Below are 24,593 nucleotides of genomic sequence, written 5' to 3'. Positions count from 1 at the left end.
ATTTTGTCAGTTTTGCTACACTCTTATCAGTGAGTGATGCAGAACAGTACTGATTCAAAATTCAAAATATATCTAGACCTAGCTAATAAAAAAACAAAACAAAACAAAACATCACCTGTTCTGTTGTACCCAGATCATGAGCATCTGCCGGCACAGGAGGTGCAAATGAGTAGTGCTTAAACAATTAGCGGATTAATCGATTAGTCAAATGACAGATTCACAAGGTTCACAAAGTTTAGACTCTCATGCAGCTTTTCTTTTTGGGTGCAAACCATTCTTTTTAATGAAGGGATTTTACTAGTTTTGAGGCAATCCAAAGCATGAACGCATGTTTTTTGGACTGATGTCATTCACCAAGTAATAATCTCATACATTTGCTTATTAAAGCTTCCTGAAGATGCCAAAATTTACTTAGTTTACTCGTTCATACAATTACAAAGCTCAACATGTCTAACTTTGTCCCTAATCTGGTTCAACAGTTTAGCCAACCAATGGGAGACATGGCTGCCCTCCAGTTATGAAATCATCCTGTCCTGCTAATCCACCCCACAATGCAAAACATCTTATTGAAAGTTTGCCCTGATGGTGGCGCTACAGGAAAGGTCATGGTGGCACCAAAATCAGTATGGTTCTTTCTATAGGAGTCTTGAATGTGCACAGCAAATTTGAAAAGATTAAAATAAAACATATTTGAGTTGTCCTGTTCACAGCAGGGATCTGTGGCAGCAGCTGGAGCAAATCTGTAATATCTCCAACTTATTGTTTTGGGGCCATGTTTAGTACTTTCAGGTTTTTCGTCACTGGTCAGACTAAGGAAGCAATTTGAAGACATTACTGTGGACTCTGATAACACCTGATGAGAATTCGTTATGTTTTTAACACTTGAAAGATAAAATGATTAAAAGCATTGGTCAACATGCCTAAAATGCCAACGGAAGCATCTTCCCTAACATGTACAGTACTGTGTGTACCTCCAGCAGCAGCCATTATCACTCTGAGACCTCATGCCGCTGTGCTGGGCAACACTGGAGATAAAACTCAAGATAGGCACAAGAGAAATGGGGTGCGGTCAATGGCGGCTTATGGTAAAGACAGAACTGACTGTTTGTTTGCTTATTTGTTTGTTTTGGTATTGGGAAAAATTTTAAGTGCATGTTCTGCCACAAACTCACAAACAAGCGGCATGTTTGTAGAAAGAACCACCGATACAAAATGTAGAACCTCCAGGGAGGAAACACACAGGCACAGATAAGAAGGGAGGATGGCTGAGCAGGAAGACAGCAAGTCTCAAATCTGCTTACTGTGCACTGACACACACACACACACACACACACGCACGCACGCACACGCACACACACAAATGACATGACTTGTTCTTTTTCATCTTAAACTTTTTATTAAAGCACAAACAGTCATCGGAATATACATACATATACATAGAGACACCAAATATACATAATAACTCCAGTGATATTTTTTCTATAAAATCTCTATAGAAACAAAACAAAAAAGTGCAGACATCACAGTTTCTATGAGCCCTGTTCTTGCAGCTGTTTGAAAGTACAGCAAATTACTGGATTCAGTTCACAACCAGGACTCAATACATCAGTGATTAAGGCTGTATTTAAAACATATTTGTGCTCCCTTTTGAAAACAAAGATCAAATTGTAATTGCTATATTTATGTGAATCTTTTTCATACTATCTGAATCCCCTCCTTAAAAATGGTAATAGCCATGTGAAGACACACTGAAAGTGAGTCATTCTTGGTACAGTAGATGGCCAAATACATAATTAAACATTCAGATATCATTACAGATAAATCACATGGATGAACACATTGTACAGGTCTATCAACATATTACAAAAATCCTGGCCAGGTTTGAATCAACATTGGCTAATAATAACACTTTTCTACAATAGAGAATAAAATCTAAAGTGCTACTTACAAGGACTGAAATGAGCTGTAAAAACTACATTGAAAGCTTACACAATAAAAAAAAAAGAAGCTTATCAAAGGTTCATACAAAACAACTTTCACAGTGACATTTTTATGTCCTTACTGAAAATGTGAAATGTGGATGTGTCATTTCAGTGCAGCTACCTGAATTAGTTCCCGTTTAGACTGTGGAGCGTCTTGTGCCAGAAATTCACAATCTGTCTCGCAAATACTTTATTTTCTTCTTCTTATTATTATTATTATTTTTTAAAGCAGAAGCAGTTTGGAGGTGTGGGCTGTGAAGTGTGGGCTTGAAGTGTGGAATATATCGGCTCAAGATAAACTTTTGTTCAGCTTGATCCATGAGGGAAAAAAGCAAGCCTCCTTGCAGCCAGTGTTGCAGACAGAATCTGAGTCTGTCGACAGGAAATAAGAGAGTTTTTGCAGGAAATGCCCTGCAGGTTGAATGCCCTGTTAACTGGATATTTTAGTTGTGAAACCTCAGCTTGTTCATGTGACTGGAATGGAGCTTAAACCTATCTCAGACCACTTTGCAATTGAGGCTCTCATATAAAATGCTTTCCCTTCTATGCCTAGACTCAGTCTAGGTGTTTTAAATTGTACAAAATACAGGCTCCAGGCCTGTACTGCATGGTCCTGAGTGATGTAGCTGCCACCTGGAGAGGTGGTCAAGTGTCCGCAATAATGTGGGACATATGCTATTTGCAAATAATCCTCCACATTTGTTTTGACCTGCTTTGAACACCAGATGGGTGGAGTCACTGCATCAGGTCAACAGGGAGGCCAAGATAGCATCATTTCCGTTAATGCCTGTGTTGACTTTAACCAGTCAGTATATAGGAGGTTACTTTACATAAGCGAATCTAAAAAAGCATACATGTTTTATTTTGAAAGATGTAGAAATATATTGGACTAACTGAGTTAGTGAACAACAGTACCGAGCGGGCTGTCAGCTTTGCTCAAAGGCTAAACTATGGTCTGTTGACACCAGAGGACATCATAAAATGAGAGATCAACAGAGCACTCCCACACTGCTGTGTCACAGCCACTTAATGTTTCTGTTTCACTCCTCAGCTGTGCTTTGCCACATCCTGTATGGCAAAAGGGGCAGACTTCTTCATTTGCAGCCTCATTTTTTCAGTGTACTACGATGGATGAATTTTTTTTAGCATACAAATACTGCCTAGCACAGCTTTAATTTACTCCATGTGCTCTGCCCTGTGTATCTTTGAGTCCAACCCTAGCTCTTCTCCTGGGGCTGCAGCATGTGTTGTCTCGTAGATCCAGTGCTGCTGGTTCCAAGAGTCGAGCCACCAGTCTGTTTTCGCATCCAGCCCAGCATGTAGAACCGCAACACCAGAAAGAAACCTGGAAGAACAGACCACACCAGGAGAAAGATGCATTCATTTGTTTGTTCATTTTTTGTACTCACTTAATCTTACTGTGCCACATGAGGCTGAAGCCAGTGCACTGAGAGGAAAGTAGGAAACCCCCTGGATCAGAAACCAGTCCATCACAGCACAACCAGATGACTCGGGTGTTAACACTAAGACATAGCAACCACAGTCACATACCTGGAAAGACCCATTTATACAATCTCATGACTAACTGCATTTTGTAATTCCAAATTATCTACAATACAGAACTATAATCTCTTCTGTACTACCAATGCACTGCAAAAAATCGGATAACCTTTTTAAATTTAGAGCCACATTTGGCTTGATAAAAATAAGTGAGAGGTAACGGGTTTTATTCCAATAGGAAGCAGCAAGAGCAGGCCCTGATTAGCTGGCCATTGTCTCACACAGACACAATGGACTGCCAAGCCCTGAACTGACAATGTGAGGCGGTGTTCACATGAGCATTTGATATACAAAAATATGAACAATATCCCATGCATTACAATGACAGATGACATGGGCTGACAGATTACAGTGCATGAGAATATCCCAAGCTAACATTCATTTTCAGTGTATCTCCAACCTCCCAGTAGTGGAAACATCTTACATTCATTACATCTTCAGCTCCTCATGGAAGTATCCTGCTGAAAATTTCTATTTCATTTTCAGCATGTTTGGCAATGTTTTCAGTTTTGCTCCACAACGTCAACAGGATGAAATTTTTCAGAATCATTTTGGACCAAAGAAAACCAGCCACAAGTGTGATCACTCCCTGAGAACTAACAAAAACAAGAGACATAACAAGTGGACCACTAGAGATCACGGACATATAGGCACAGACCTTGGAAAGAGTTGAGGATGCAGGACAAGAAGAGGATGATGTCAGAGAGCGGACCAAAGTTCAGGAAGGTCAGACCCCACGTTGTCCCGAAGAGGCAGCTGAGGCCCCAGATGCTGAGAAACGCCACCTGGTTCTGCTTCCACTCGTCCCTTCTGCGGATCTGCCTGTAGACCAGGAAGAGCATCACCAGGCCTGAAAACACCAAGATGGCCAGCACTGTCACGTTGGTGAAGTAGTGAGCCAACAAGGCCTTGTGGTTGTTTTTCATCCAACACCTGCAAAAACACATACAAAAGACAGATTAGTGGCTGTGCAGGTTCTAATATATTTTGCATTTGTCTTAATATTGTAGTGTTTTTTCCACTTGTGTTTTCAAGATTGTATTTGGAAAAAGTAAAAACATTGTCAGACTGTGGTGTATGAAGCTACTATTGGAAGTACTTAGAGTCCTTTCGTGTCTTCAAGGACAAGAACTAGAAAGCTTCTCAATATCTGGTCTTTGCAGAAGTTTAAAACGCACTGAGCAATCTTAATTTTTTAGAAAATAACACCGTACTTGTTTGATGCTTTTGAGTAGTTACAGTTACCTAATATTTTTGACCATAGCACAAAGCACACCAGACAAGTCGGAAGCTTGTACTTCACACCTTGAATGTACAAGCTTTCAACAAGAATGTGACAAGACAATTTTTGACCTGACGCCACAGAAATTCTACTTACATCTGGTACGGATTGGAGACGTCATCGCTCGGGGCAACCTCTCTCACTCCATAAATGTCACCCACCATGGCCAAGGTGACAACAGGAAGAGCTGGGAAACCTGAAAAGAGATGTCATACATGTTCATCGAGGGAATTTATTTATATCTATCTGACAAATAAGATCTATTTTACTCATTGAAATAACCATTGCAGGTAAGTACAAAGGTAAGTACTGTGTATTTGGTCCATGTCAGAGATCAGCTTTAGGTAGGAATATGGTTGTAAAACTAGATGATTCTATCAACTCGTTGAACAGCTTCCTTTAGAAGCTGTTAAGAGCTGTTAGACTGTTAGACTGCAAGCTGCTACTGTAATAAATCCAACCAAGACTTTTCCCCACAGAACTCAGGACAGACAAGTCAAAGGATTTTCTTGGATTTTTACAGGTACGTAATACAGGTACAGTTGTGTTCAAAATAATAGCAGTTCAACATCACTAACCACATCAATCACTGTTTTTGGTAGAAATTATATTCCTACATGGCAAATAATTTACTAGTAAGTGCAGTAGAGTAATAGAAAACCAACAGATCCAACAGTCATGACTTGCATGCTGCTGATTCTGTGTAATTGAATCATTAACTGAAAGGGGTGTGTTCAAAATAATAGCAGTGCGGTGTTCAATTAGTGAGGTCATTCATTCTGTGAAAAAACAGGTGTCAAACAGGTGGCCCTTATTCAAGGACGAAGGCAGCAAATGTTGTACATGCTGGTTATAGTGCATTTCTCTCTGAAAATCTGAGTAGAATGGGTCATTCCAGATATTGTTCAGAAGAACAGCTTACTTTGATTAAAAAGTTGATTGGAGAGGGTAAAACATATAAAGAAGTGCAGAAAATGATAGGCTGCTCAGCTAAAATGATCTCAGATGCTTTAAAATGGCAACCAAAACCAGAAAGACGTGGAAGAAAACGGAAAACTACCATTCAAATAGATCGAAGAATAGCCCAAATGGCAAAGACTCAGCCAATGATCAGCTCCAGGGAGAACAAAGAAGGTCTAAAGTTACCTGTGAGTACTCTAACAATTAGAAGAGGCCTATGTGAAGCCAAGCTATGGGCAAGAAGTCCCATTGTTGCAAAAAGACGTGCTGAAGAGGTTACAATTTGCCAAAGAACACATTGACTGGCCTCAAGGGAAATGGCGCAACATTTTGGGGACTGATGAAAGCAAGATTGTTCTTTTTGGGGCTAGGGGCCGCAGACAGTTTGTCAGACGACCCCCAGACACTGAATTCAAGCCACAGTACACTGTGAAGACAGTGAAGCATGGTGGCACCAGCATCATGATATGGGGATGTTTCTCATACTATGGTGTCGGGCCTATTTATTGCATACCAGGGATCATGGATCAGTTTGAATACATCAAAATACTTGAAGAGGTCATGTTGCCTTAAGCTGAAGAGGACATGCCCTTGAAATGGGTGTTTCAACAAGACGACCCCAAACACACCAATAAGCAAGCAGGATCTTGGTTCCAGACCAACAAGATTAACGTTATGGAGTGACCAGCCCAATCCCTGGACCTTAATCCAATAGAAAACTTGTGTGGTGACATCAAAAATGCTGTTTCTGAGGCAAAACCAAGAAATGCAGAGGAATTGTGGAATGTAGTGCAATCGTCCTGGGCTGGAATACCTGTACACAGGTGCCAGAAGCTGGTCGACTCCATGCAACACAGATGTGAAGCATTTCCCAGAAACCATGGTTATACGACTAAATATTAGTTCAGTGATTCACTGGAAAGCTAAATCTTCAAGCATTTTTCAGTTTATACAGTAAATGTTTGAGTTTGAAAGAAAAATGCAGACACTGCTGTTTTTTTGAACAGCCTAATATTCCTTTTTCTTCACTTTCTGTAGAGTAATAACATATTTGATACATTTTTCTTCATGTTTTGATTTGGAATAGAATGTGCAGTGTTCCCAATGCATTTGTGCGTATGGAAATAAAAGCTATTATAAGGATTATGGACTTTACTTACTTTTTTAAACATACTGCTATTATTTTGAACACAACTGTATGTACTATATAAAGTGAGCTGAGTCATTTTCCCAGCAGATAAGTGTAGCATGTCAGTATGAGTGCAGTATTAGCTTCAGCAGGCTGAGAAGATTAGATAAATTAGATAATCATAAATGTTGATCTGATGCAGAAGAACATGACTCATTTGACAAAAAGACTTTTAAGGCCTAGTATTTACAAAAATGTAACTTTGTAAGACATTTAAGGACCTGCCGACACTCTCATCTAATATTTGCACATGTTCATGTCATAAGGACTTCATAGCAAGAGATAACTTTTTGGATACTAAAGACAAACACTCACCAAAGCCGATCAGGCCCCAGATGTAGGGCTTCAGCGGTGGGGTGAACACCAAGTAGACCAGCCTGAAGGTCTGGAAAACCTCCAAAGCCATCCAGGTGAAGGAGCTGAGAAGGGCGTAGTGCAGACCTGCCCCCACCCAGCGGCACAGAGCCTCCTCTCCCAGGTTGGCCAGCGTCCCGGTGAGGAAGAAGAGCAGGTTGAGGAAGAGGAGTGACATGGCCAAGCCCAGATGGATGGGAATAGACTGCTCCTTACATTTCCTGGTAGAGATGGAGAGGCTGGATGAGCACGAGAGGCTGCATAAGCATCAGAGATCATTTATCTTGATGATGGTACTTTTGTTGCATCAAGACTATGGAATATCCTGCAAATTCGACACCCTTTTTTCTGTCAGTTCTCAATCAACCTGCTTTCATGAAATCATGTCTGACTTTGCTCACTCTGCTCTTTAATTGTAATATTGTGTTGCTTCTTACTTGTTAAAAAGAGAGAAAATTGATTGTATGTCACAAATTAAAGTGATGTTTTATTTGGGGAGGCCATAGACATTTTTCTTGCTTTTGCTGGATAATAAAGTCTAATTAATAGAAATTCTAATCTATTCTAAATTGTATTTTTTATGTCAAGTATTTATTGCAATTCTAACCCATTTATGTTCAAATATTTGCATCTCTTCCAGTTTTTATCACTGCATTATCATTATCCAATCATTCAAACTTTGTCACTTCATGGAGTAACATTTATGATTGTGGTGATGTTTGTTTGATTGACGATAGCCTGTAGTAACAGTTTCTCCTGGACAAAATAATTTGAGTAAAATCACAAATTAATATGTGCCTGAACTGTGGAACAGCAGCTTCACCTCTTTCTGCAGAGGAAGATGATGAGGGCAAGACAGCTGATCACAGAGACTGCACAGCCCAGAGATGTAATGGCAGTCAACGCCAGCAGGTGGCGCACTGGTCGAGGTTCCATTTCCTGTCAGAGGACACACAACAATGAGCAGAGTGCCAGGGCCTCCATACAGCAGCTAAACCTCTGTGTTTGCATATTTACATATATAAACTAAACTGAACTTAATTACTCAAGTATGAGATATTAACCTTTTATTTAAAAAATATTTTAGGAAAAATAAATCAAAATAGATGCTGCCTTTTCAAACTTTTAAAAGAGATATTATCATCACAACTTTTCATTTCTATTTAATTCTATTTAACCCCCCAACCTTAGAAAAACCTTAGAAAAAGCTAAATGAAGGATTTAGGATGATTTAACAAAATCCTCAAAACATGCATCTTTTATTTTAATTGCGTATGTGTGTTTCCTCACCCACACTATTAACCTCATGTGTGTCTGTGTGGCATGCTGATACATTTTTAATTGTAGGTCCTTGAGTGATTCTCATACACACATACATCACATAGGTCACTCGCTCTCTGTTTTGCTTTGTTTCTCTATCATGTTCTGTAAGTTTTCTAAATAATAAAGAAAGTAGCACAGAGTTTGCATCTCACCACCAGTACAGTGAAGTAAGTCAGATGGTTGCAGTGGCACTCAGTCTCTTTTTCACCTTTCTGCTTCGTTAAACATCCGTCATCCAACCAGTTCACCTTCAGCGGATCTGTGCAGAGAAAATATTGTGTTTGGATAAAGAGTAGAACCTAAGGTAGATTGTACCACTAAGCTACAATCACATATCAACCCTGGTAGTTACTGCATAAAGAAAAAGGCAGAGCTGTAAGTTATTAGTTTGATAAGGGATAATATTTTGCAAATAACATGTTAATGACCTTTCCTGGTGTCCCATGAAACACATTTCCTGGAAAAGGTTCTCTGAAATGGGAGACGAGAGAGACGTATTATTGTGATCACATTACCATGCAAGTCGACTTTACACAGTTATGGTTAGTAGTACAGAATCAGCAGCTTTTGGTGGGATAGTACTGTGTGTGTGTGTGTATGTGTGCCATGCAGCAAGGAAGTGAGAGACTCCTCGGTGTTGAGCTGTGTAAACCATCTGTTGTCTCAATGTGAGGTTTGAAAAGAAACCTTCAAGTGGTTTCTGTGTGTTCTTGTGCTCATGAAGAAGGCTCGATGCAGATGTTGAACAACTAAAAACAAGCTTTTTTTTTTTTTTTTAAACAACTTGCACGACGTGTCCACATGTAAGAGGCTTGTCTGCTTATTGACACGTACGCATTGAGGTCAAGGTTGACAAGTGACAAAAAACATTTTCTGGAGCTGTGTTTGATATAGTATCAAGTCTGGAACATTTTTTTTATGGAAATACTTTTGGTTATGCTAAAAGTTTACTGGTCACCTTTACAAAAAATATTTTGCATGCATAACATATGTTCAGTTTATTAAAATGATATATGTTTTACTTTGTGCAGCCTGCAGCAAATAGTGAACAAAAACATTTTTTTCTTAATATAGACACTTAACTGAATACATTAAAATTAATAAAAATTATTGAATTGAAGTAATTAATTAATTAATTTATTAACAGATAGCACTGAGGACATTACAGTGAACATGTGTTGCTATTGATATTTAGGTATACCCACTTGCATACTGCTTTTTCCCTTTATTAAATTTTCTTTGCTGTGCTGTTTTATGCATCATTTTATTGTACTGCATTTACAGCATCTGGCAGGCGTGCCATCGCCACAAAGTGCAAAGCCGACATTAAAACAAACGCAGAGAAACAGTGTGAGCAAGTGTGAGATTAACATCACCACCAGACACATGCTGCAGTCATGCCACAGGACTTCATGCTCAGTTTGAATCACTCACAGCTGATGCTTTTGGATGATTGTACAGATCTATCAACCACATCTGATACCAAAATGAACAGACAGCTATGTTAAAAAGATATAGACAGACAGACAGACAGACAGACAGACAGACAGACAGGTAGATAGATAGATAGATAGATAGATAGATAGATAGATAGATATGTACTTTATTGAACCCGAAGGAAATTCTGTGGACTCCGTTGCTTGCATACATACACACAATGATGCAGTGAACAAACATATGTACAAGATGGATAGACAGGTAGATACAGGTATAGGTATAGGTATAGATATGGGTATAGATAAAGATATAGATACAGATATTTTGACTGAAGTTGCCAATAGCTTATATTTTGTGCCAATATTCAGTATGTTAAAACTTGATCATATTTTGTGCAATAAAAATGACAAGAATGCAGGCCAAATCAGGGCTATCATAGGAAGCTGAAAGTCAAACTCATACAATTATTTGAGCTCTTCAAGGCAGAGTGGCCGACCTCAAGTACAAATTAGAGTTTGGATACTTGTGGTGTGAAAGACGCCTTAGATGACAGAGACAACACAGACATAGAAGACACAGTTAACTCTGACACAGACAGAGGCACAGGCGACCCAGACACAGACTCACACCACGCAGAGCAGACATAAACCACAGACACACACAAAACAGAATGCAAACACATCAGCTTACATGTATGGCGCGGTGATGGAAGCCTATCCTGATTGGTTCAGACAGATCTCTGATGATCTCGTTCTCCACGGAGATTCCCACCACATTGTCCACAATGCTCATGCCACCCTCCTGTTACACACATACACAAACGCACACACACACACACACACACACACACACACCATATAAACATCAGTTGTCCTCCATAGGGCATGAAGGGCTTTTCCACATTCACAATATTCCATTTAAACAAATAGGAATAATGAAGCTGTTTTGGGATTTCAGAGTTGCATCAGTTAAAAGTCTAATCTTCTATCGAGAAGCTCAGTCATGCTGACTAGACGTGTACTGATGAGAACCTGACTTGAACCTGAACTGATGTGAAATGCTGGGAATCAAGTTAAAAAGAAAAAAAAAACCTAACATTGTAGTGTTCTGACAGAACACTAGGAAATACAACTTTTGTGTAAGAAATGTTTAAGAATACATCATGTTCAATGCAATCTCTGAATCTGTGTTATGGTCACGATCCACACACCTAGTACTGACACTTCTTTTCTGGGCAGCCGAGGCTGACCGAGGGGCAAACAGAGTCTCAAAACGAGTCTCACCTGGAAAAAGGAGGAATTTTTGAAGATGGTGCAGACTACTTTGACTGATGTCTTTGTGGGGGGCCTCAGCGAAGGGGGCAGGTGGATTGAGGGAATGGACTCTGGAGGTAAACCTGGGCTGGCCTGGAGGGCGCAATATACACAGACAGTGCTTCAAACACAAATGAATAAGATAGAGACAAAGATACAGCAGCCAGGAAATCATTGCACTTTCAGGTCGGTCAGTTTGAACTGTAAGATGCAACTGCTGCTTTATTGGCTAGTCATGGAGAAGCTGTGAATAAAACCCATTTCTTGGAGTGAAATAGCAAATGCAGCCCTGGTGTTCATACAGTGTCAGCTTTTGAATGTGTGTTACACACCTCTGCAGTTTAAAGCTTCTGCATATTCAGTGTTACCAAATCTGTCTGATAATTCTACTTATTGCCAATGCAGTTTCACTTTCAGGGATTTCTTTGGGAACACATAAATATATTGGAACAAGGCAGAATATGGGAGATCGGCCCACTAGGATCAAGAAAATAGCATTTGATCAATAAAACTGAAATAGTTGATTAGCATTGGAAACAAGTGGGATTATCTCATCCCACTGGCAGATTTTTTTTTTATGTCATTTGAAGAAAAACAACATTTTAACACTGAATATGAGACTAAATGTCTTAAGATGAAAACTTTCAGGAGTGTCATGTGCTGCTGTATATTTGGAGCTGAGTGTTTACAAAGGTGGCAACATTTTAAAGCAGGAATCATGTAAACTTTCAACATCCATCCTCTAATGCTCACCAGCAAAATGTACCATTCAGTTTTAATTGGGCGGTGCAGCAGCTATTTTCTCTTCTAAATCACCACTAGCTGCCTTGGCTTAGATGAAAATGACAAGACTGCTGAGTCACAGCTTTAACTGTGTTGTATACAGAGTAAGACACAGAAATACCAGTGTTTTGGTGTATTGTCCCTCTAAAACAGGCAGTAATGGGCAGTTTCAATTAAACATCACAGACCAGTGAGTGAACATTCCCTTTTTATATAAGTTTTCTCTCTAATTTAAATTTTAATTATATTTCTGCTACAATGGCCGGAATGAGAATCTCATTTATCCATGAAGAGCTAAAAGGAATTCCTTAAGGAAAAAAAAATCACTTTCATGAATGATACACTAAACTCCACATGTCACCGCTTTTTTGTTGCGTGCTGGATGTTTGTCTTGCTCTGTGGTGCCAGCAGGAAAAATGTACAAAATAGGCTAAATGACTTATTACGGTTGATATGAGCTTCTCTGCCTGTGTGACCAGAGGTTAAGTGCTATATTTTCTAATTTTCTAAAAACCTTTCATATATGAAAGCATGATTCTCTGTGAGTGAGTGTGAGTGTGTGCGTGTGTGTGCGCGCGCGCGTGTGTGTCTTACCGTCAAAACGATGTCAGAGCCTTGGAAATCCTCCTTCATAACCACCACAGAGCTGAGAGCACAGGGCAGCTCAACACTGCCTACAGTCTCTGACCTCATCACAGCTTCCTCAATCCTGCATGCCCGCACGCACACACACACACGCACGCACACACGCATGCACGCACACACACACACACACACACACACGCACACATTCACACACAAACACCATGATTTTCACGTATGCCTTCACAACAATAGATTCTGTGGTCTTAGAAATTAAAACAAAGTCTGACGCAGCAGGATGTTGACAGAAAAACATCCAGTCACATTGCTTTTAGGGTAATTGTGGTGACAAATGTGAGAAGAGGGAAAGGAAATTACATGTTGACTTGGGTGGGTCCTTTGATGGCTTTATCGCAGAACTGCTCCTCTGCAAGACAAAACAGCACAGGTTCGATATTAAAACACCCTCAGCCTTCTCTCTTGGGTAAGCAACAATTAATATCTACATTTCAAGATAAGGAGGTAAAATGTGTCAAAAATAGCATAGTTGTGCAATACAAGCTCGCATCTATGTCCTCATGCATTTACCAGTTCATCCGTACAACTATTCCATTAGGCCTCAACATTTTTTAGCAAAATTGTAATGATCCAAATGGCATCAAATCTAATTGGACAGTAGACTATTACTACTGAAAAATCGGTCCAATGAGATATTTGCTCATGTAAGAGTTGGATTTTGGTAGATTGAATTCTTAAACTGTTTTTTTTTTTTTTTTTTTTTCTTTTTTTTGAGTTGCATCAGTGCATTAGTCCATCAACTGAATTAAATCAGATCTACCTTTAATGATCTCAGGGGAAACTGGCTTATTGCACGAGCAAGTAATAGAATACAGCAATGAAAAATCTGGTATGAGCAGCAGAGAAAATTATGAGGCACATCATTGCATGATGCAAATCACTGTGCTAATCAAGTGGAAAATATGAAAGAATGCCAGTGAATGAATGAAATATGAACAAAAATGGATTGTGGCATGTATGCGTGCCTGTTCAAAATAACAGCATGCTAAGATGAAGAAAAGTAATAAAAATATGTAAAATCTCATCACAAAGAAACCATTGCAGTTTATCAAATATTTATAGCTGTTTTACAGATAACATGCATCCACACTTCCTTACTGCAGTTGATGCTTTCTCCAAAGAAGCCGTACGCTGCCAGGCTTTTGCTGGTGAGCACATCGCCTTTGATGCTGCCATTGATGATGCCGTAGCTGGTCTCAGGTTCATTGGAGCTGGGAGACAAATTAGTACAGCAGGACTGCTGCAGGCCGGCTGGTTCACACAGTTTGTGGGTTTCTCCTCCAACCTACAAAAACCAAACAACAACAAAAACCCCGATAAAGTTCTGACCCCTTCCATAAGGAATGTAAATAAGATACCAGGGCATGGAAATACCTTATCATGTTAGTAATTTGTTCTCACGGTCTATGAAAGTTCATTTTCCATGAAAATGTTATGAGAATTCATAATATCTCAGTTTCAAAATGACATGATAGTTTCTAACTTTTGCTTTTGTTTTTGTAGAAACAGAACATCGTCTCTGCTTGGCTTGGATAATGATGGAAAGGAAACTGAGTCATAATGACTTTGAGCGTAAAAGTGGATGTAATCATCACAGAGAAAAGTAATATTTTAGGATCTGCATAATATATGTATATCATTTCAGCACTGATACTGCGATGCGCACATGTACAATAACCACACCTCAGGATGTGTCAAATTAACTCTAGCAGGCCATGTTTGATAAACTGATCAATAGGGCTCTTCCCTAGTAGTCAACCAAATGTTAGTTGATGAGACTCTTACTTGACCAAGTTTTCACTGGTCAGTTAGTCAAAGGAAAAAGATAAAACTCCATTCAGAAGCTATGCCTTGTCGTTAACAAGACTAGGTCGAAAACTAGCATATGGCTGGACCATTTCTAAAACTTGAGAGGGCTTTTAATTTGAAACGAAGTGTGTGCATCTGTGGCTCTGCACAACTCGTTTGTGTGTACTTATCTCCTGACTCTTGATGATAATACATACAATATGGATTTAGACATGAGGCAGGATGTGCTCTAACCTGGATTTGGTTGTAGTCTGGAATGGATGAGTGATGTTGGCTATTGTTTTATCAGTTGCTATGTTTATGTGTTGGATTATATTGTGTATGAAGCTGGTTAATCTGAGCACGCGCATTTTGATGTGTGCATGTTCATCATGCATATAGCTAGTACTGTATATCTGGCTCTATTGAGATGAAATTCCAACTAAAGTGTATGGATTTCATAAACCAGTGAAAAAAAATCTGCCAGTGGGATGAGAATAATGCCTCTTGTTTCTAATGCAGTTTCACTTGTTTCAGGATTTTTTTTCTGGGAATAAGTATGCTGAAACAAAGCAGAATGAGGCAGATCAGCCCACTTGTCTCAAGAAAATGACAGCTTATTCAAGAAAATACTGGAAATAAGTTGACCAGCAATGGAAAAAAGTGAGATTATCTCATCTCACTGGTCAATTTGTTCCTTCTTTCAAGAAAAACAAGATTTTAAGTATGAATAGGAAACTAAATGACTTGTTTGAAGATCAAGAATGCTGAAGTGTGCTGATGTACAGTACCTGCAGCTGCAGCTGGTCCAGCAGCGGCTCCCAAAACAGACAGAAGTGTGTCCCTGTAGGAGGTCCAGACTGGTCCAGGCTGATGACACCGGACTTGTTGCACTGGGCCGTGATCTGTCCCTCTATGGACAGAGAGCTCTCATTGGCCGAGATCAAGATCGGTGCACAGCCCGGAGAGAGGTTGTAGGTCAGCTTCAGGGCTTTGCCACCATTGCGCCACTTGCCACAAAACTCGAAGTCCCGGTCATTTTCGCTGTCACCAGCAGAGCAGGTGAACACTGATAACAAAGTTGAATAAATTTAGTTTTCCAGCAGGATTGAGGAAATATTTCATAATCCATGTTCTTTTTCATTTAGATTAGTTAACAAAACAGTGATACAAAAAGTGGCTTTTCTGCATGGTGCCATACCACTGAGGACAAGACATCATCTAAATGTTGCATCTACTAAACTTTTGCTCTAAAATCCTGTATTACCTAGATTTAGCCAAGAGTTCTGCAGCCATGTAGACCCCTTTCAAATATTTAGTCATAAAATTGTTCACTGGTATACAAAAGAAAAAAAAACTGCAAAAATTATTCATCTTTATTAGTAATTTGATGAACAATGGATATCTTTTCCTGCATATACTTTTCCTGCATATGTGGACAAATCTGGCAATAAAATGAGATTAATTTGCCAGTGTCCAGTGCGAATCAAATTTTTAAAATTTTAAAGACATGTTTTCATTGTAAAGTTATGTTTTCTGCTAGTAGATAAATCGGTCTTGTTCTGCCTTGCCTCAAGACACTCCCACTTGTTTTGTGGAAATTCCTGAAACAAGTGAAACAACACTGGAAACACATAAAAATGTCTAACCCCACTGGAGGAGTTTTTCATTCGTTTTGCCCTGCCTACTTTGTACAAGCGTAAAGATTGTGAAACTGAATTTGAGACAAAAGGACTAGTTGAGATGAATGCAGTCTCGTTGTCTACCTGAAGAGAGGATGATGAAGATGAAAACAGTTTTCAACGCATCGGTAATTCGTGGTGCCATTGGTCTGGTCTTGTGCCAACCGCCCAGCCTAAGCAAAACAAAGGAAGTGACATTAAACTGTAAAAGAGGAACAACTGGGTTTATCTTATATCTCTGGTTAGCTTGGGCATGATGGCCAGTAGGCAAATAAAAAACTCAACCGGTCACACTGGTTAGTGCAAAAGATTCAATGAAAAAACGTGTGTGTGTGTGTGTGTGTGTGTGTGTGTGTGTGAGTGTGTGTGTTTGTGTGTGGAGTGCCTCTGCCTATGCACTTAGTAAAGTTTTAAAACCATAAAAGGCAAGTTGAAACACAAGCATATCTGTTTCATTCTTTCCAAACAACACACATACACACACACACACACACACACACACACACACACATCCTATATAAAACAAAAGCTGCTATCTAGAGGCAGCACGGGTTTGGCAAAGATTTAAACTTCTTCTAATAGATATTATTCTTCTGCAAACCGCCTGCTGCAGTGTATGTGCTTTCTTATCAATCAATGAATACAAATGAGGCCCAAAATACACACAGTGGCCTTTCTGGGTTGTTATCAACTGAAACAGTCTTCCCCTTTAACTGACATGCAATCGTGCAAGCACATATGCACACACACACACACACACACACACACACACACACACACACACACACACACACACACACACACACACACACACACACACACACACACACACACACACACACAGTTCTACTAAACACTTCTTGTGTTTAGTTTATTTTTGTAGCCACATGTTAAAAGTGACATAGCTGATAGTGACTATTATGGTATGTTTATTCACTGCAGTGACATTATTGGGGCTATTACAATGGTATAGCATAGCATAGAATATAATACAATTACTTGGTATTGCTATTACTTGTAACAAAATATTTAACCCCCCAAAAAACAACTTTCATATCACTTTTTCAAATTCTTGCAACTGCTACCATGGTGACAGAATTGTCACTTTTCCACAGCAACACACACACACACACACACACACACACACACACACACGGTTCAGTCAGTGAACATCAAAAACTAACTAAACTATGTATGGGCTTCACTTCGTTTAGCTCTGACACTTTTCATTTTCCCATGCCATGTTTCTGCTATGATCAAGTGCAATTTGAAGTGTAAAAGTAACCACTGTGTGACTGCATGTTGGTGTGGTGCAGAGTGTGTTCTGTAATGTGCGTCAAGCTCTGGTTTTTGAAGAGAAACCGTATTGGTGGCTGTCCTCAATAATACCAGACAGACAGGAACCAGTTGAACCACAGACAGAGAGAGGAACAGAAGAAGAAAATGAAATTGAGACGAAGAAATTCATCGCTTCATGGCCTGCAGGGACAGTGTATTCCATGGGCTGACTATTTTTATCTATGGATCCTGGAACACACACCTGAAATTCAAGATGAACCTAATCCTCAGCCAAACACACGACCACATGTGCACGCACACGCACGCACACACACACACACACACACACACACACACACACACACACACACACACACACACACACACACATTTTATTTATTTCTCTGGCAGTGTGGGAGAGAGGATTTTTACGCAACAAACTGATGAATTTACTTGGCATTCTCTGTTATCTCCTTGATCCTGAAGCATGTAGTGGTAAGTAGCATAAATATGTGAACGCTCACGCAAAGGATTAAGTTTTCTTTGTTGTTGTTGTCATGTTTGTGGCCGTTGTCAACACAACAGATAAGCAACATACAGTAAATTATGGCATCACGCAATTGTGAAATCATGGGGAAAAAAATGTGCTCATTTTAAATTTCAAGTTTAAAGCAGAATCACAAGCAGGATTCCCATTATCCAAAATGTACCAAATGAAGAGATAACCCCTTTCACACAGAATTCAAAACTGCTGAAAAGCCTCTTTCCAGCTTTAGTGTAACACCTTAGCTGTCTACCTATTAAACACAAGCAAGGAAAATCCTTAGACTTTGGTGTGCATGAACAGTACGACACAGTATGATATTATAGCACTATATGATGCTATATTCTTATTTTTATTTTTGGTTTCACTTCAGGACAGTCTCATGACTCAGAAGAAAACTGCAGAACATTAATTTTATAGCCACAGGACCCAGGCGTTTGCGGTTTGCACACTTCCTTTTATCAGCTCTGATGAGCGACAACAGCACTTTTTTGGGAAAAAAGGTGTCAAGTTGTTTCTTCACAGTGGTTTTTGATGAGGGGGAACTGCTGCGTCGCACACACGCGCTCACTAACAGAGTGAGAGGACCAGATTGAGTGTATTATATTTACAGACAGAAGGCCTTCAAATTCACAGGGAGCCACTACTCTGGTTTACATACAACTATGACAGCTAAATATAAACAATCAATGAAGTGTGGTTTGTACTGGTGCAGGTGTGGTGGTGGTCTGTGTCCTGACTACACTGGGATTTGTAGTAACATGCTGTGGTTGAGTCATGACCTATAAAACAGACGATAGCTTCATGACTCTCTACCAGACACACACACTCAGGCCTCAGTCCTTCACAGCAACGAAATAAACCACAACATGTTGGAAAAATCAAGGTCTACTTTGTGTTTCCCTGTTGTCAATTGAGATTAGATGACAGTGATCCAGCCAATATCCAACTGATTAAGCTTTTCCATCTGTTGTGCCTAACACTCACATCTGGCACATCTGGTTGCCTCTGGTTGCCTTTTCCCATTGCACAGGAAGTGATACATTTTGTGTTCCATTACTCTATCGTGTGAGCCAGATCTCATAGATTAGTCTCATATTCAGTTTTGAAATCTTATTATAGCGAGTGAAAAAAATCTGAGATAATCCCAATTGTTTCAAATGCAAGTGTCATTATATATTTTGAGCATAAACCCGATGGCCCACCTTGGTGCCACCGCCAGGCAAACAGGGCCCCACGCTTCAAGTTTAATATCTCCGGCACTTCTGTCAAATTTGATGAACCTTTGGGGAATTTACATTTCTGCACAATATCCACAAAATGAAACTGATCGGATGACCACAGCACCACCAACAAGCCAAAACGTGTAAGCATCAAGCAGCAACCTCTCACACACTATGAATTATCCATGCAAATAATATTAATAACAACAACCACAAAAATAACAATTTGTTATTACTACTACTACTACTACTAATGATGATGATGATGATGATGATGATGATGATGATGATGATAATAATAATAATAATAATAATAATAATAATAATAGTGGTTATTATTATTATTATTATTACTATTACTATTATTGTTACTTACTTCCAGGGTGACCAATCTGGATGGCAGCATGTTGTTCTACCATGTGTCAACACACTTACAGCTAAGTTGTTCCGAGAAAATTTCCTGAAACAACTTCTTTAGAAATGAGGGAGATTATCTCATCCCACTGGCATATTTTTTTTTTATTTATTTAAAGAAAAACAAGATTTTAGGACTTGATATGAAGTTAAACAACTTGTAAAGGTAACAAGCTAATCCTAACTAATTTTACCAGCATCTCTGTGAGACATCCTTGTGAAAAGCATCCGCTTCTTTCTTTCAGCTTGTTGTCATCTTGGGTGCGGAACCCCAGATAGTGCTGAGTATGTCCACACCCACAGTCAGACCTTCTGTGTGCACACACAGAAGGTCTCAGTTCTCTAGAAAAATGCTGTGTTTCAAAAAAGGGGAAAGGCTCCCCACCCTCTCGCTCAGCACAAATAGCTCTTCACACTTTGTGCATGTGCACCAGTGTGTGTGCAAATGTGTAAAACATTGTTAACCCTTTACAGGAATCAATTCGGTTAAATCGTGCATGTAGCTGTGCACATGACAATTCATTCAATTGACATTTCCTCTGCAAAGGCCTTGTTATCAGAATAACAACACTGTTTGCGCTCTTGCTTTGTGCTCACATCAGTGTGTGTGCTCTTGTGCGCTCTCCCTCGCTCTCTTTCTCTCTCTCTCTCTCTCTCTCTGTCTCACCGCCCCACGTCCTCTCTATTGTCCCTGCTGCAAGGCGCCCAGGCATCAATGCAGCCAAAGAATTTCCCCTTTCTTTTCGCTTCTCAGCTCTTGGTGAGTGTGTGAAAGAGCAACTCTGAGCAATGACTAGCATAAATGAGCCTGTGTGTGTGCATGTGTGTGCCTGTGCACACTGTATGTGTCACACACCAACAGACAATCTCTTTCAAATTCCTTCGATGTAGCATTTCTCACTGCAGTGTACAAACCTCACACTAATCCCGAAACCTGTTGCTTTGTTGCACACCTCACTCCTACTCACATATATGATATAGGAGGCTGTGTGTGTTTGTGTGTGTGTGTGTGTGTGTGTATGTGTGTGTGTGTGTGTGTGTGTGTGTGTGTGTGTGTGTGTGTGTGCGTGCACGCGCGTGTGTGCTACAGCAGCCCACGCATTTGAATGAACCGTCTGTCTGTGAGCACCTGACCACTGCGTCTTCCAAGCACATCTTCCCATCTCGGTGTGACTCACCCGAGATTCAGCATGCTCTACTTCACATCAGCTTTCTTGTTTGACTTCATTATGCACTGAAGCAGAGCAGACACAATAAAGTGTGACTCATAAAGGGAGACATCAAGCGAGAGTGACAGACTTTCGGGAACGAGAGGAATCAACTCCACTAGGTGACTTCAGAGCCACTTGAACATTTTTAACAGGTTGCAGCCTGCAGCAAACAGGAAAACACAGGCCAGTGGACATATATGTAAACCAGATAATCTTTGCAGTACAAAGCCCCTTCTGTGAGCTGTGATGTGGTTTACACCAAAAGGTTGGCTGATTTCTTATCAAGAAGGAAACTGCAAGCAATGCATCAGGCTCTTATTTTGGAGGTGCAGTTAAAGTTCACATTTCTACTTGCTTTCAAATCCTGATAACAGGATAAAGTATTTTTATATACTTCATGTATGGATTCTGGAATTTCCATGCATGTTTCAACTGCAGCATATTGTAAAGTCACTTTGAACAATTTCTTTAGCGATGGCATTTCACATTTTCTGTGTTGTTTGCAGTCCCTCTGTGCAACTGAACTGTATTGTGCCATTTCCAGGTCAGATTTCGGAACGATTTTTGTTCTCACGAAAAAAGAAACTTCCACTCTGTGAGATATTTAAGACAGCAGAACCAAAAAATTAGGGCATTGTGGCTGATACCAAATTATGAAGCTTCAGTTTTGGTTCCAATGACAACGAAGGTGAAGATTCACTAAAGAGATGGTTTACATGACAAGCACATTTAGACTGGCAGTGTTTCTGTCCTGTCCTGTGATGTTTTGAGCCTGCTTTTTGTCTGCTTCTGTCTACAAGCAGAGGAGTGCAAGAGCTGGAATGTGTGTGGAAGAATAACTCAGCAAACAAAAACTGCTCTTTGTTGTCAAGTCTTGGAGGCGAAGTGGCAGGGTGGGTGTGAATAAGGGTCAAAGATCACTGGCGGGTTTGGTTGCTGTTTAAGCCATTGGTTAAAAAACGCACACACACACAGACACACACACAGACAAACACACACAGGACTTCCCCCTCTGAAGTAAGTGGAGCATTCTGCCAAAACGACAGGTGAGGTATGAAGATGAAAGCTTTTTTGCAATATAATAAGCAGTAGAACAGAACACGTTCATGTTGAGGAAACCAGCCGGTTTACCCTTTTTCTTCTGAAGAGATGAGCTGACCTCATTTGCCTGCTTGTATGTTGCCTATGCTGCCTACAAGAAACTCTCATGTCCCACTTCACTAGCCAATTTTAGTCCCGAACTCACAGCCTTTGATTGCTGATTGCATAAACTCAACTGTTCTGCAACTGCTGCCAATGTAGCTGCACGATAATGCATCAGTCAAAACACACAAGGCAGTGTCGCACACTATCGTTGTGTAAGTTCCTGCTGATTAACATGGTATTTTTTCCATTACGAGACCAAGTTTTTTTTGTTTTGTTTTTTATCTTCCCCACAGAACAGAGTCAGAGCAAAGGATGAGAACGTAAAGGCTCTCAATGACAATGTTTCAAGTTCAAGCAGAAAACCAGACAAAATATGGGAGATGTGGAATGCTCCCTAGGCAACATTTCAGTCAGGACCTTGCATTCTTTGCAACAGCACCATGTTGGTGATGCTGTGTGTGTGTGTGTGTGTGTGTGTGTGTGTCTGTATGTCTGTGTGCTTTGAGGTCTTCAGCAAGGAAATTAAGGGAGCAGGTGGAATGCTGCACATATTTCCTTCGGGGCTATGAATAAATCAATAAGACAACAGGCACAGCCACACACACATGCACAAAGGCCAGCATCACATTAAATCAGCCCACCGTGGCCTGAGGTGGGGGTCAGAAGGTTCAGCTTGCCATTAGGGGCTTTCTTTTCCTCATTATGAATGATGAAGTCAACGCAAAAGGAATTGACTCACATATCTAGGGCACCATTTGCATCTCAGAGGGCAAAACGTGAACAAAAAAATCCCAGTTGCACTTGGATGCTCATTTGTAATTTATTCAGTTTCAATTCCACTCATAATCTGGTTCTCTGGTTTTACGCGAGACGGACAACAAATGTTTGGGGTTTTGCCCATTGCAGCTTTTCCGCCAGTGTAAAATCCTGTGACTGCGAGAGGAGGCATAGTCAGGAAACCACATGCCAAGTACAGTATTACTATGCACAGCTGTGAAGTCAGGTCCCAGACTTTGATGTCGGTCTTTCAACACCAGTATCGACGAAAACATAATCTAAAAAAATTATGCAGGCTCATGGGGTTGAGGTTACCAGGCTGTGCGAGGTAAATAATAGTTCAGGTGGCATACACATCCGAAACCCTCTTTCATTTGTTACAGCTATACATTTGCCCATGACAAATGCAAAGAACTGAGGGTATGATTTTTTTTTTTTTTTTTAATTTATCATCATTAGGCCTATTATTGCTTGCTTGCAACATGATCAAATGATTAAATGATTAAACTGATAGATATTCAGCTATAAAAGTGCATCAATGAAAAAAAAACAAAAAAAAAAAAAACAAACAAACTTCATCATCTCCATCAGCAAATCAGCTGTCAGGTTCACCCCAATTACATTTCCTCTAATTTTTCTAAATGATGTCTTTCATTTTCCTATTACAAACTGTGGATCGGTAAATATCATAGCAAATTATAAGACCCAGTGGAATTACTAGGTTACTGGAAATATTCCAGCATAGTGAGCAGCATGCACACTTCAGGTCCCCCATATGGGAAAACTACAGGAATATTTACTATAATATATTTTCGGTGAGGAATGCAGCCATACCTCTTGCAGTGTTTTCTCGCCTCTTCCCGCAGACTTGGTCCCTCTTATGCCCAAATCCTTCGGGGGAAAGTTTTCCCCAGAATGCCGGACGAAGCGCACTCGCGAAGAAAGCACAAAGCGACTGACAGACGCTCAGAAATACAGAGGCTCGGCGTAACGGGGAAAAAAAAAATCTCAGTGGTGTTCATTCACTGTCATGTTTTTTTTTTTTTTTTTTTTTTTCAAAGCACTTGACTGTGCCAAAGACGGAAATAATGTGAGGTGCGGGAGCTGCGAGGAGCTGTGGCGCTGTGACAGCCCTCAGGGAGAGGCTCTCAAAAGGGCCGGGTATGCGCCGGGGTGGGTGTCAAGTCAGAAACTAGACAACCAAATCATACCCGGTTTCAACCTCCAAAATAAAACCCGCACTCACTTTTCACAACTGGAACACCTCTGATCAAATAATACACCTATTGGGCTACTTATCTTAATTCATATGAGCCTACCTGTTGTGTTAATCCGAACAAATTTGAGATGATTAAAGATCAGAATATTTCATGCAAATATGGCATTGTGCTTCACAAATTAAAGAAACCATAAAACACAATACAAACCATGCAACATGTTTTCCTTTATAGTAACTATGTTTAACTGATTTCAGTGTTTCTTATTTTCCCTACTTCTATCTATAGCATCCATTCTTCCATCTGCTTATCTGCTTTCTGCTGTTGCAGGGAATTTAAAAATTCATTGTCATATAAGCCTGCTTAGATTTTCACCCCACATTCAGTGATTACACTGTCATGGAGCCTGAGAAGTGCAATAATAAGAAAAAAAAAATCAAGCCTTTGATTGATGTATAACTTTTGATTTG

General features: G+C 40.0%; 1 protein-coding gene across 1 annotated transcript; it reads right to left on the bottom strand.

The window, feature by feature from the left end:
* Positions 1–1,409: 1,409 nt before the first annotated feature.
* On the bottom strand, positions 1,410–24,027 carry LOC115357170 (adhesion G-protein coupled receptor G5-like). Its single transcript, XM_030048572.1, has 15 exons — positions 23,741–24,027; positions 16,398–16,486; positions 15,423–15,700; positions 13,942–14,128; positions 13,144–13,192; positions 12,778–12,892; positions 11,371–11,493; positions 10,778–10,888; positions 9,079–9,121; positions 8,803–8,909; positions 8,151–8,266; positions 7,289–7,548; positions 4,921–5,020; positions 4,201–4,475; positions 1,410–3,327 (listed from the first exon to the last, which is right to left on the bottom strand). The coding sequence occupies exons 2-15, from the start codon at positions 16,456–16,458 to the stop codon at positions 3,200–3,202; spliced, it is 1,953 nt and encodes a 650-aa protein (XP_029904432.1). The 5' UTR covers positions 16,459–16,486; positions 23,741–24,027; the 3' UTR covers positions 1,410–3,199.
* Between the last annotated feature and the right edge of the window lie 566 nt (positions 24,028–24,593).

The sequence above is a fragment of the Myripristis murdjan genome, chromosome 3 (genome assembly GCF_902150065.1).
Source record: "Myripristis murdjan chromosome 3, fMyrMur1.1, whole genome shotgun sequence".
Lineage (NCBI taxonomy): Eukaryota > Metazoa > Chordata > Actinopteri > Holocentriformes > Holocentridae > Myripristis > Myripristis murdjan.
Note: the sequence above shows the minus strand (reverse complement) of the source record. Positions and strands in the feature narration are given on the sequence as shown.

Excerpts from the sequence above, each read along its gene's own strand:
- LOC115357170 (XM_030048572.1), bottom strand. The coding sequence starts at position 16,458 with ATGGCACCACGAATTACCGATGCGTTGAAAACTGTTTTCATCTTCATC. Across the intron at positions 12,893-13,143 it reads GGACCCACCCAAGTCAACAT|GATTGAGGAAGCTGTGATGA; the intron begins GTAATTTCCTTT and ends GCGGGCATGCAG. Across the intron at positions 3,328-4,200 it reads CATCCTCAACTCTTTCCAAG|GTTTCTTTCTGGTGTTGCGG; the intron begins GTCTGTGCCTAT and ends CTGTTCTTCCAG.